General features: G+C 40.9%; 1 protein-coding gene across 2 annotated transcripts in view; it reads left to right on the forward strand.

The window, feature by feature from the left end:
- Positions 1-12,985, forward strand: part of map2k7 (mitogen-activated protein kinase kinase 7) — a 59,736-nt gene that overhangs the window by 38,041 nt on the left and 8,710 nt on the right. For both annotated transcript variants that reach the window (XM_039770442.1, XM_039770443.1), the window contains one exon: positions 7,437-7,616. In XM_039770442.1, coding sequence (XP_039626376.1) covers positions 7,437-7,616 — 180 coding nt within the window. The remainder of the gene's footprint in view (positions 1-7,436; positions 7,617-12,985) is intronic.

Below are 12,985 nucleotides of genomic sequence, written 5' to 3' on the forward strand. Positions count from 1 at the left end.
TGTTTGGCTGCATATATCTTGTACAAATTCAGAAAGAAAGCCTTCAGCTAATGGAATAAACATGTTGGCATAGCTTATTATTGGAAGATCTGCATGTTTTGCAGAGTTTTTAATGGTAATGTACAAATAAGGTACTGTCAAAAAGTTACATGAAAATGCCTGAGCCAATTGTCTCATCTCCTCACTCCACGCACAGGCTCTGGATGCAGACGAAGATAAATCTGATTTATACAAACAAACATTTTCTTGTGTTTTAGTTTGTCATTCTGCTGTACTTTTTAAAGGAATAAGTAACTAAACTCAGGTTCTCTTATTGCCATTAAATGGCACAGGAGAGAAAAACAAAGAAAAATAATCCTAGAATGGTCTAGGTCAGGGGTCCTCAATCACGGTCCTAGAGAGCCGCAGTGGCTGCAGGTTTTGCTCCAACCCAGTTGCTTAATAAAAAGCACTTATTGCTAAAGTAACACTTCTGCTTCACTTTAGTGATTTTGAGCCCTTATTGCTTAATTTTGTCGTAAAAAGCTATTTTAATTGCTCCTTATTATCAATAACATGCAAATGACAAGAGAGAGCAGCATTTCTCCATTTAGCTTATTTACATTTACACCTGTGTGTATTTATCTGCACTATTGGGTTTAATTAAATACTTGGAAGAAAAATGAAGAGAAAAAAGTGAAGGACTGAGAATTACTCGTCCATTTTAGCCTTCAAATCATTTGCATGATAGAAAGGGAAAAAAAATCTAGGATATGAGAATGACCTGACATAGCAGAGTTAATTTAATTTCATAGCTTGTTAGTGCTTTATTGGCAAGAATTGCTTTCTAATTAAGCAACCAGGTCAGAACAAAAACCTGCAGCCACTGCAGCTGTCCAGGACTGGGATTGAGGACCCCTGGTCTAGGTCGATTGGGACAGGTTTAGTCCGTTTCTGACCTTGGCCACTAAACCTTGGCTACTCAGTCCGTCATGCCTTTTCAATAATGTATCATACAGTTTTGTGTACTTAGTGGTGGTTAAATCATATAAAGCAGGGGGGTCTCCAACTCCAGTCCTGGAGGGCCGCAGTGGCTGCAGGTTTTCATTCTAATCCTTTTCTTAATTAGTGACCCGTTTTTTCTGCTAATTCACCCCTGATATAAAGGCTGGAAGATGGGTCTGCCAATGTTAATGCTGTTGGCAACCTGGGCTTTTAAAGGCGGTGATCAGCATGAGCTGAAGTGCGTGCAGAAGGAACTCAGGGAGGCGAAGGAGCAGTACAGGAGAAAACTGGAGCAGACGTTACAGAATAACAGCGTGAAGGAAGTGTGGGATGGGATGAAGATCATCAGTGGCTGCACCAGGTGTGCTGGGGAGGCAGCATAAAGAAGAGGGACGCCTCACACCTGGACAAACTGGTGAGGAAGGCAGGCTCTATATTAGGCACATAGCTGGACAGTCTGACATCTGTGGCAGAGCTACAGATGCTGAGCAGGTTCCTGTCAAGCATGGAGAATACACTGCTTCCACAAAAACAGTATCATCTCCAGACAGATTAGCAGCTTCAGCGACAAACTGCTGTCACTGTGCTGCTCCACTGACAGACAGAGGAGACCCCACACTATGTGACTCTTCAATTCCATCCTATGGGTTAACGTTAACACTACACAAGATTATAGACTGTTACACCAGCCTCACACTCTCCACCTTGCATTTTTTAACTTGCGCTGCGCTTTTATTGCTCTTTAATTTAATACATTTTTTTATCAGCATGCTGCAGCTGTAGTATGTGAATTTCCCCTTGGGGATTAATAAAGTATCTATCGATCATAATGTGTAGTTTTCATGGGCCTGGAGCCGTAAATTGGTGATCAAATGCCACTGCAGGAAACCAAGCAGGAGTGACAAAATAGAAGGCTATGTTACAGAAAGTCCTAATGATTGACACAGTTCTAATTTACGTAAGCAGCCATTCCAGTGGACCTAGCAGGAATTTGCACTGCTAAAGTAATGTATCCCCAGCCTGGATTTAAATACTGAAGCCAATGGGTCACCCATGTCAGGTCATTATGGAGTCTAGCAGGGCTTGTCTTCCACAGTAGCTGTATCCATATTTGGAAATGGGGAAGTGTCCTGCATCTTGTGAGTCTAAGCATTGGACATTTAATAATAATAATAACTAGCAAAATACCCAAGCTTCGCAGCGGAGAAGTAGTGTGTTAAAGAAGTAATGAAAAAGAAAAGGAAACATTTTGAAAATAACGTAACATGATTGTCAATGTAATTGTTTTGTCACTGTTGTGAGTGATGTGTGATGCTGTCATATACCTGTGTGTGTGTGTATATATATGTATATATACACATATACATATACACACACACACACACACACACACACACACACACACACACACACAAACACATATATATACATATACACACATATATAAACATATACATACATATCTACATATATACACAAACATATATATATATATATATATATACTGCTCAAAAGAATTAAAGGAACACTTTTTAATCAGAGTATAGCATTAAGTCAATGAAACTTATGGGATATTAATCTGGTCAGTTAAGTAGCAGAGGGGGTTGTTAATCAGTTTCAGCTGCTGTGGTGTTAATGAAAATTTACCCTCAGGTTTAACAGGTGGAGGCCACTGACATTTTTCCCTCCTCATCTTTTCTGACTGTTTCTTCACTAGTTTTGCATTTGGCTACAGTCAGTGTCACTACTGGTAGCATGAGGCGATACCTGGACCCTACAGAGGTTGCACAGGTAGTCCAACTTCTCCAGGATGGCACATCAATATGTGTCATTGCCAGAAGGTTTGCTGTGTCTCCCTGCACAGTCTCAAGGGCATGGAGGAGATTCTAGGAGACAAGCAGTTACTCTAGGAGAGCTGGAGAGGGCCATAGAAGGTCCATAACCCATCAGCAGGACCAGTATCTGCTCCTTTGGGCAAGGAGGAACAGGATGAGCACTGCCAGAGCCCTACAAAATGACCTCCAGCAGGCCACTGGTGTGAATGTCTCTGACCAAACAATCAGAAACAGACTTCATGAGGGTTGCCTGAGGGCCCAAATGTCTACTGCGCCTGTGCTCACTGCACAGCACCGGGAGCTCAATTGGCATTTGCCATAGAATACCAGAATTGGCAGGTCCACCACTGGCGTCCTGTGCTTTTCACAGATGAGAGCAGGTTCACCCTGAGTATATGTGAAAGACGTGAAAGGGTCAGGAGAAGCCGTGGAGAATATTATGCTGCCTGTAACATCGTTTAGCATGACTGGTGGGTCAGTGATGATCTTGGAGGCATATCCATGGAGGGTCACACAGACCTCTACAGGCTAGACAACGGCATCTTGACTGCCATTAGGTATCAGGATGAAATCCTTGGACCCATTGTCAGACCCTACGCTGGTGCAGTAGGTCCTGGTTTCCTCCTAATGCACGACAATGCCCGGCCTCATGTGGCAAGAGTATGCAGGCAGTACCTGGAGGATGAAGGAATTGAAACAATTGAATGGCCTTCACGATCCCCTGACTTAAACCCAATAGAACATCTGTGGGACATTATGTTTCGGTCCATTAGGTGCCGCCAGGTTGCTCCTCAGACTGTACAACAGCTCAGGGATGCCCTCATACAGATCTGGGAGGAAATGCCACAAGACACCATCCGTCGTCTCATTAGGAGCATGCCCCGACGTTGTCAAGCATGCATACAAGCTCGTGGGGCCACACAAGATACTGAAAAGCATTTTGAGTAGCAGAAATTAAGTTTTTGAAAAATGGACTAGCCTGCCACATCTTCATTTCACTCTGATTTTAGGGTGTCTACACAATTGAGCCCTCTGTAGGCAGAAAACTTTTATTTCCATTAAAAGACTTGGCATCCTTTTGTTCCTAAGACATTGCCCTGTTGTTATTTGTATAGATATCCAACTTCATATTGAGATCTGATGTATCTAATGTGTTTCTTTAAAGTGTTCCTTTAATTTTTGTGAGCAGTGTATATATATATATATATATATATATATATATATATATATATATATATATATATATATATATATATATATATATATATATATATATATATATATATATATATATATATATATATATATATATATATATATATATATATATATATATATATATACACTCTCTTTGTGTAAAGCAACTGTTGCTGGGGGTGCCAGAATACATCAAGGAAGAAAAATGAAAAACATTATTTGTCCAAAATCTTAATTTATTTATCCATTTCGTATCAGTGCAATACGCTGTTTGTTAAAACGGATGACTCCCGCTCTTGCGTGCAAGTCTGCGTGGATATTATGAACTATCGATTCTGTTCAAGTTCTATTTAAATTTTAAATAGAAGGAATTTTTATTTAGTCGACAGAAATATCTTTGGAAGGAATGTAAGTTAAATGTAGGCATCATTGCATACATTTTTCTTCATCATAGAAATGTAAAGAGTAAATTCGCCTTACATTCCAACCAAAGATATTTCTTTCGACTAAATAGAACTTGAAAAGATATATTTTTTCGAATGTGATCGTGCAATTCAGATCTAGTTGACGCAAGACTACATCGAGCCCAGTGCTATTGTGGTTTCGCCTGCGTGTCTCAATAAGTCACCCTCCCTTGCTTTACTTTTTACCGTTCATCTAATGATTACACTGAATATGGCTTTACCAAAACAATCATTGATGGCGAATAAAGTATTCATTATTCATAAAGCTTCAATTGGTGATCTGTCTTTCTGCTTAAACGCATATTTTTTCATACGTCTCAAACCAAGGGGATGCGAAGGTAAAATGAATCGGGAAGCACTGATATATATGTATGTGTGTGAATATATATGTATGTATATATACTGTATACTGAAATAGTTTTACTGTGAAATAATGCAAAGAGCACGCGACACGTGTTTCGCCCTAATTTTGGGGTCATCAGGCGTACATACTCACTGCACCCCCTCTCGGGAATCGAACCTCGGACATCGGCGCTAGAGGCGAAGCCTCTATAATTGTGCCACGGCGTGTGGTTTGTCTATTTGAGAGTATGTAGATTGGGATACCCGCGCTTCGCAGTGGAGAAGTAGTGTGTTAAAGAAGTTATGAAAAAGAAAAGGGAACATTTTAAAATAACGTAACATGAGTGTCAATATACAGTAATTGTTTTGTGAGTTTTACTGAGTGTTGCTGTCATCAAGGATTTGATTATCATTATTTCTTTCAATCAGGTTCGTATTTGTAGGATGTGTTGTGTTCAAGTTACATTCCATGTTTGTCTGTCGTTGTAAAGATAACAGGCTTCATTCATCGATTCGTTTCTTACTGCATCAATAAACAGCTCATCTTCCTCTTTATCTGAGACCTGACACACTGCATGCACGGTTTCTTTTTTTTACACTGTCTTCCTTTAGCGGGACATTGACTTTTCCACCGTGTGCTTTGTTTCCGCAGTAGCTGCACTTGTGAATATGCTTGTATGTATCACACGCTTCATATTTTTTTGCTGCCTTCTCAATTGTGTAATTCGGTTTTTGTTCAGCACCCTTTGGAACTGTTGCTTTTTATCTGTGCACTGCGTCAGTTCACGTGAGCCGCTCGGTGTACATGCATTGAAGGTTCCCAGCTGTGCTGGTGCCATCTCGTGCGATGTCCACGGCTGTATTTAATGTTAGCTATGACCCGGCACTTAAAAGTTTCTCTCGCAGTTTCGCTGAGTTTGTGCCAAATACCACCCTGACCATCTCATCTTCCTCTGCATAAGCACAGTCCTTCACCCGTGAATATTTATCGGCAGTGTTTCTATTGGATTGCCGCTGACGGATGGCCTTATGTGGGCAGGCACTAAATTACAGCCATTGAGCAGAAGTCTATTATAGTATATGGACGAAAAAATAGGTTCCAGTTATGACCATTTCGCGTGGAATTTCGAAATGAAACCAGCCCAACTTTTGTAAGTAAGCTGTAAGCAATGAGCCTGCCAAATTTCAGCCTTCTACCTACATGGGAAGTTGGAGAATTAGTGATGAGTCAGTGAGTCGGTGAGTGAGTGAGTTAGTGAGGGCTTTGCCTTTTATTAGTATAGATAATTTATCAGGGTTTAGGGTGAAGTGGTTTGGGGGTTGTTCAGAGACTTGTTTATCAGTAAGGGATTTTTATATTCATCAGAATTATTTCAGAATGCTATGAAATCGCATCTTTTTTTTGTCCCAGTGCCTTCTGATTCACCAGTACCAAAAAAAAAAAATCCCTGACGTGATATAGAAATTGATGCATCTTGATGTCTATTTATGCAAGACATTGAGCTTTTTGGCCCTCTAGACCTGAAAAACCTTAATTTACAGGCCATTTCTGGACAATAGTTAGTGCAGAAAATCATATCCTTAAGATGAAGAATAAATCAATATGTGTCTTCAGCAGAAATCATCACAAGGATGTGAAGTTGTGCAAGCCCCATCAACAGACCCCCAGGATTCACCCGCTAAGGGGAAACGAGGCATCAAAGTTACTTCTTTTCACAAACCTTTGAAAAAGGAATCGGTAGTAAAGGCACGAGGAGTCTTGTTTCATACTACGAATATGATCATATATTTAATTCTTTACTGGTGGTCCTAGCCCTCTAAGAGCCAGTCTTAAATAGTTTAATATGATAAATTTCATATTTAAGCATGTGGGGTCTCATGTTAGACTATTTCAAGGTTGGCGATCTTTTTTTTTGATTCCTTACTAGGGTTCTAATCCTCTGTGGAGAGGACTCTGCCATAGGATGAAAAATGAAAAGAATATTTAGACTTTATAAACATGTAAATTGAAGTGCACCTTTTTCATATTTCAAATATTTCACGCAACTGGTTTTGTTTATTATGTACTTCATCAAGTAAATGATTGCATTTCCTGTGAACGTCCCAAGTAAGGGCAGCCTATGTTAATTTGGCCACTTTGAAGTTGTCTCTAAACTCAGCAGGAGGCTTGTGTGTAAGCATGAGAAGTGGCTTCTGTGGTCATTCTTGTCAGTGCTAGTTTTGATCGCTGTGGCAGCATTTGAACTTTCATGAAGTAGATAATAGTGCTTGCTTTAGTCGATTCATATTGGAATTTATGTATTTTCCCTTAATATTTAAAGGCCTTGGCAGGACTGAGAGTAGAAGCAATCTATGAATTGGAGGGCCCGGTCTATTGTAGTCCATGTCCCTTGGTAGATTATTGGAGTGTCTTTACGGTGCTCATTAAGTTAAAAATGCCTGAATGAGCCATCAGGGACAGGTAAGTCCCCACGAGATGAGTTGTGACTTGATCAATCCCAGTTCCAGTTCCAGGCTTGCACCTTCCATCCACTTCACCATTTCCATTCTGTTCTGCATATTCAAGTTTCACCTTTTGAACTAAACACTGCTGATTTGTTGCATTGCTTTTCAGATTGTAAAAGCCTTGTTGTACCTGAAAGAGAAGCATGGTGTAATCCACAGAGACGTTAAACCTTCCAATATCTTAATTGATGCCAAGGGCCAGATTAAGCTTTGTGACTTTGGCATCAGCGGGCGGCTTGTAGACTCCAAAGCCAAGACAAGAAGTGCTGGCTGTGCGGCCTACATGGCGGTAAGTTGTTCCCACTGTTCCTTTAGTTTTAAACCTTTGAAGTAATTCTTTGCTGACCTTGACATGGTTGGCTTTCCTAACGTAATCATTTTCTGTCATTTTTATCCATTTCTGCGGAAATCACGATACAACAAACATCACCTTATTGTAAATAGGGGAAGTCCTTGTAATGACTTTATTATTGCTCTGTAAAAATAACAGCATTTTTAAATTTTGTTGTACTGTGTGGATAACATTTCATCGTATCCTATAAATAAACCAAATAAAAACATGTTTTCTTTATTTGTTACTTTTCACATTCAACAAAAATCCAATTTTTTACAGTTGTAGTCTGCACTCTTCATATTTTACTGTCACAGTTCCAGTGGCTCAGGTACTTTTTACAGCCGTCATTCTTCACCATCTTTGCAAATATACTTCAGATTACAGGTAGTCCCCAGGTTATGGACATCCGACCTACGACATATGAATGGGGCCGCAGCTGCGATGCATGACGCCTCAGTAACTGCTGCTCCATCATCTTCAGCCTGGGGACACTGCAAGCGGTGGCTGGACGGAGTCTGGAGGGGGGCGATTTCGCTGCTCGTGCAATGTAGTGTCCCTCGAGCGGCTCCTGGTGGCAAGCGGTTTCACTGCCCACCCACCACACACGGCTGCCCTGTTCATTCTCGGTGGGCAGCTGGTAATGCTGTGGCTGAACAGAGGCCATTGAGGGTGAACTGGTAGCATTGTAGTGTGTCTCAGGTGGCTTCCTGTTGAATGGGGGCAGTGGTGGGTGATTCACTACCCGCCTTTGGCCGCACTGTGTTCATTTTTGGTGGGCGGACGTTGCAGGCAGCATTCTGTAGTTGACGTGACTGTAAGGTGGGCGGGTGATTGAACCCCCTGCGCCCCAGTCATTTTCAATAGCAAACCTGCTTGTACTGTTAAATACATAGCAGTAAGTTGTCTCTTGTCAGTACATCAGACATGTTGATGACAGGTGCCTTCCATCTGTGATAGCGTATATAGCGCTGTGCAGAAAAGCTCATCTTAATCTTTTGTCTTCACCCTTCAACAATGTCTCTGAAACACAAATCTGATGCAAGTGCCGGTGATACAGTAAAGAAGAGAAAAACCATCACCATGGAAAATAAAGTAGAAATAATTAAAAGGTCAGAGAGAGGTGAAACTCCATCATTCATTGGCAGAGCACTTGGTTACAGTCGGTCAACAATTGCATTTATTAAATTTATGTACCTGTTCCGACTTTCATACAAATTCAACTTAAGTACAAACCTACAGTCCCTATCTCGTACGTAACCCGGGGACTGCCTGTACTGCGTTTATATGCTTTTCTGAAAAGAGATTCCCTTTCAGCCCTCCGCACTTGATGTGGAAATCATGTCAGGAATCTTCATTAATATTGCCGTTGTATGGTACCGAAGTATATGATTGTCGTGTTCCATACATTATAACCATAATTCAACGTACCATGACATAGTGACATCAAAGAGAAAATATGATAGACGATGGCTTTGAAGGCCACTTTAACTCTTTAAGGGCTAATTTTTTTTCCCCTTTTATCCCAGGGCTGAATATCTTTCCAAATAAACTCATTTTCTTGAAAAGCACACAAAGCAATGGTTTTGCACATAAATCAACATAAAATGAGCCTGTAAACCATGTGCATTCACACAGTTATTACATACCTATTTGTGTCATCACTCATAAGCTGAAAGGCACTTAATGGAGAAAAACCACATGAAGTAGTCAAATGGCTGGTAGTCCATTGTGTCCACTAGCACTCTGTGTCATTTCTTGAAGTCCTGTTGCCAGTTTGCCTCCCACAGATCTATGTCTGTGTAGTCCTCCCAGGGTGAACATTGCCGCAGGCACATCAGCCATTTGAGCGTGTTCAGCACTTCGATCAGCTGATGCAAGTACCTGACTTTCATTTTCAATTTCCAGATCGTTTCCATCAAATAAGTTCGATAAGTGTCTATGTAGTCTTACCAGGTGAGCGCTGCCATAAGCGCGTCAGCTGGGGACCGATCAGCTGATGTAGGTACCTGACTTTCATTTTCGATCTACAGATCAGTTGCATCAAAATCGGAGTTCGATAAGTCACAGAGTCCAATTCAGAAAGAATTGTAAATAAATAAATAAAACACGCTTAGCATTTTACTTTGCGTATTCGCTTTGCTCTCTCACCTGATGTCAATGCCATTCTAGACGCCGTTCACTCTGCACTACTTATACACTCGGGGATTCTACGTCAAGAGGGTCTACCCATAACTTAACGGTGAGTTTTATTGACATTTTACAGCTTTTATTGGCCTCTGGGATGTCAACTTTAGTTGATATCTGCCCTCAACCCCTTGGGTCGACAAAAGTCAGAATTCACTGCAAAAGAGTTAACAGAGGAAAATCATTTGAAACCCCATCTGTAATCTGACATTTTTGCAGCTGTTAGAGTTCTAAGGAGATTCACATTAGTATAGTGGTTAACACGGCCTGGCCTGGTCATTGTCAGCATGGTGTTCGTTGGCTTTCGTAATGCATAGTATGCTCTGGTTTCCTTCTGTATCCCAAAGATGTGCCCTTCAGGTCATTTGTAACTATTTTTAGGTGTGGGCCTTTCAGTAGGTAGACTTCTCATCTAGAATTGGTTACTACCCTACAGCTCTGAAAAGGATTGCCAAAATGGCCCAATCTGTCCCAATGAAAGCTGACGTCTGCTTTGCTCACAAAAATCTGAACATTTGCGTTTATCCCTATTAAGTGCAATTCCACTTCTGCTAGCCTTCAGTAGTTTGGAATCCCCCAGAAATTTTTCATGGTTTTGATTAAAATCGTCTTTTAAGAAGGTCCCATTAAACTTCTTTTAAAATATAGCCAAGACTTTGGGGTTGTCTGTTTAGTTACAGCCCATAATGGCAGAGTAGTGATTCTGCTGAACTTGACCACCGCAACTTTCATTATTATTCATAGGCAGCATTCAGTTCTGCCTATTCGGCTTTGAGTGTTCCACGATCATCGCTAGTAAACAGAATTATATAGAAATATCGAAGGTAGCTCTAAAAGATGTTAAGTATAACATTACGATTTTCTAACGTCCATCTGGGAACAAGCAACGGTGAAATGACATGCCAGCTGTTGGTCTCACTGTATACCTTTGGCAGTGTTTAGCTTGTGTAATACTTGTTTTCAGCAGGCAGTGTTATCTCATCTTCCATCCATCCATTATCCAACCCGCTGCATCCCAACTACAGGGTCACGGGGATCTGCTGGAGCCAATCCCAGCCAACACAGGGTGCAAGGCAGGAAACAAACTCCGGGCAGGGCGCCAACCCACTGCAGGGAATACACACACATACACACACCCACCCACACACCAAGCACACACTAGGGACAATTTAGGATCGCCAATGCACCTAACCTGCATGTCTTCTCATCTTCCATAAAATAAATAAAAGTGGCCATATTACAATGAAATACAATAATGGTCTCGACTGTGAGCTCTTCACACTGGCATGCAGCCAGTTAGTTAAAGATTTAATATCACTTAGTAAAGCAATCATAACTCTGATATCACTTCGTTTAAGCACTTAAATGGCTTAACCACCTAAACACAATCTAATAGACGTTGTCCACAACTCAAGTAGCAAACTGTAATGCCTCCACCCTTCTGGAAAAATCTGTGAGCTACAGAAGAGGGCTGCGATGTTGGTTGTAACAGCATCCATGATTAGTGTTCAGGAAACAACACTTGCAAGACATCGTTTATTGTATAATAAAGCTCTTTTGGCACTCTGTGCAGCATCCTTTTATGCTACTTGGCGGCAGTACAGATCCTTACCTGGATCGGCAGTTCACAGAGATTGGGGGGGGTGACGGTGGTGATAAACGAGTGGGCTGTGCATCGTAGTTGCTGGTCATGTGCCGATTAGGTGAACCTTGGAGTTGTGGAGACAGGCTGATGTGGTATATTAGTTGGAACAGTGACACATCACTGGCTACATTTGGAGCCGACTCTCTAGCAAGTGTAACTGTCGTTATGAATCTTGAAGTGACAAAGTTTAAAGATGTTATGTCACTGGTTTTTTAATAACCCACTGATCTTTCCATTCTTTAGAATTTATTCTGTAGTAATTCAGGAATAGCCACAACTGATATTTCTTTGGTGCTGATCCCTCCATTGCTCTCCAACACGCTCATTAGACTGGATAACTGGTGCAGGTATGGGGCTTGAAAATTTATTAATGAAATGTAAGTTTTAAGGAATGCAGTTTGTAAAATAACTGTGGCGATGTACGAGGTGTGATGAAAAAAAATGCAGTGAATGTTTTAAAAAAGAAACGTTTATTGCAGTAAAAGATTTACAGCTACTAGTCACCCTCAAAATACTCTCCTCCATTTCGAATGCACTTATCCCAACACTCCTGCCACTTTGCGAAACAGTTCTGGAAGTTTTCTTTCGGGAGTGCCTTTAGTTGGGCTGTCGTGGCTGCCTGGATGTCCTCAATGAATTGAAATTGTTTGCCTTTCACAGTCATTTTCAATTTAGGGAACAGCTAGAAGTCACACGGTGCCAGATCTGGCAAATAAGGTGGAATGCGGACACAGCGTAAAGTTTTTATTTGGCAGAAATTGTCGTACTAGAAGGGATGTGTTACAAGAAGCATTGTCATGATAAAGAATGAAACCGTTTCAACATTTTCCTCAGGTATCGATATTGAGGGACGTCCTGATCTTTTCTCGTCTTCAACCGAGTCAGATCCATTACGACATCAATCAGACCACTTGTAAACAGTCTTAATTGTCAGTGCAGTGCCACCATAAACTGATTTTAACATCTGATGGGTTTCCTGAACTTTTTGCAGTTTGAAACAGAATTTCATGTTATTGTGTTGCTTGATATTCATTATTAACCACAAACTTGAAGAACACACTTGAACTGAACAGTGGCTCACAAACGACTGACAGTATCAAACAAGTTAAAACAAACTGGGCTCTAGGATGGACCTGTCAGAACCGGCATTGAATTGTTCTGCGTTGCTCTTGGATGGCGCTCTGCATCAACTTTCACCGCACCTCGTAACATGAGGCTTTAGAAGTCATTTATTTTAAGTCCTAGTCAAGTTGCAAGTCATCAGTAAGCAAGTCTGAGTCAGTTATTTTTTATTAATATTGTTAAGCAAGCCACCAATCACAAAAATTAAGACTCATGTCTGACTCGAGTCAAGGCATGTGATTTGAGTTACCCATCTCTGATTTTCAGAATTGCCTGTCTTAAAGAATAGAGCCATTGAATGCTGCATCCTTAACTTCATTCACCTTTAAATGTATCTTTAGAGACGAGATTTCAACTTTTCTTCATTCGGTTG

Source organism: Polypterus senegalus, chromosome 12 (assembly GCF_016835505.1).
Source record: "Polypterus senegalus isolate Bchr_013 chromosome 12, ASM1683550v1, whole genome shotgun sequence".
NCBI lineage: Eukaryota > Metazoa > Chordata > Cladistia > Polypteriformes > Polypteridae > Polypterus > Polypterus senegalus.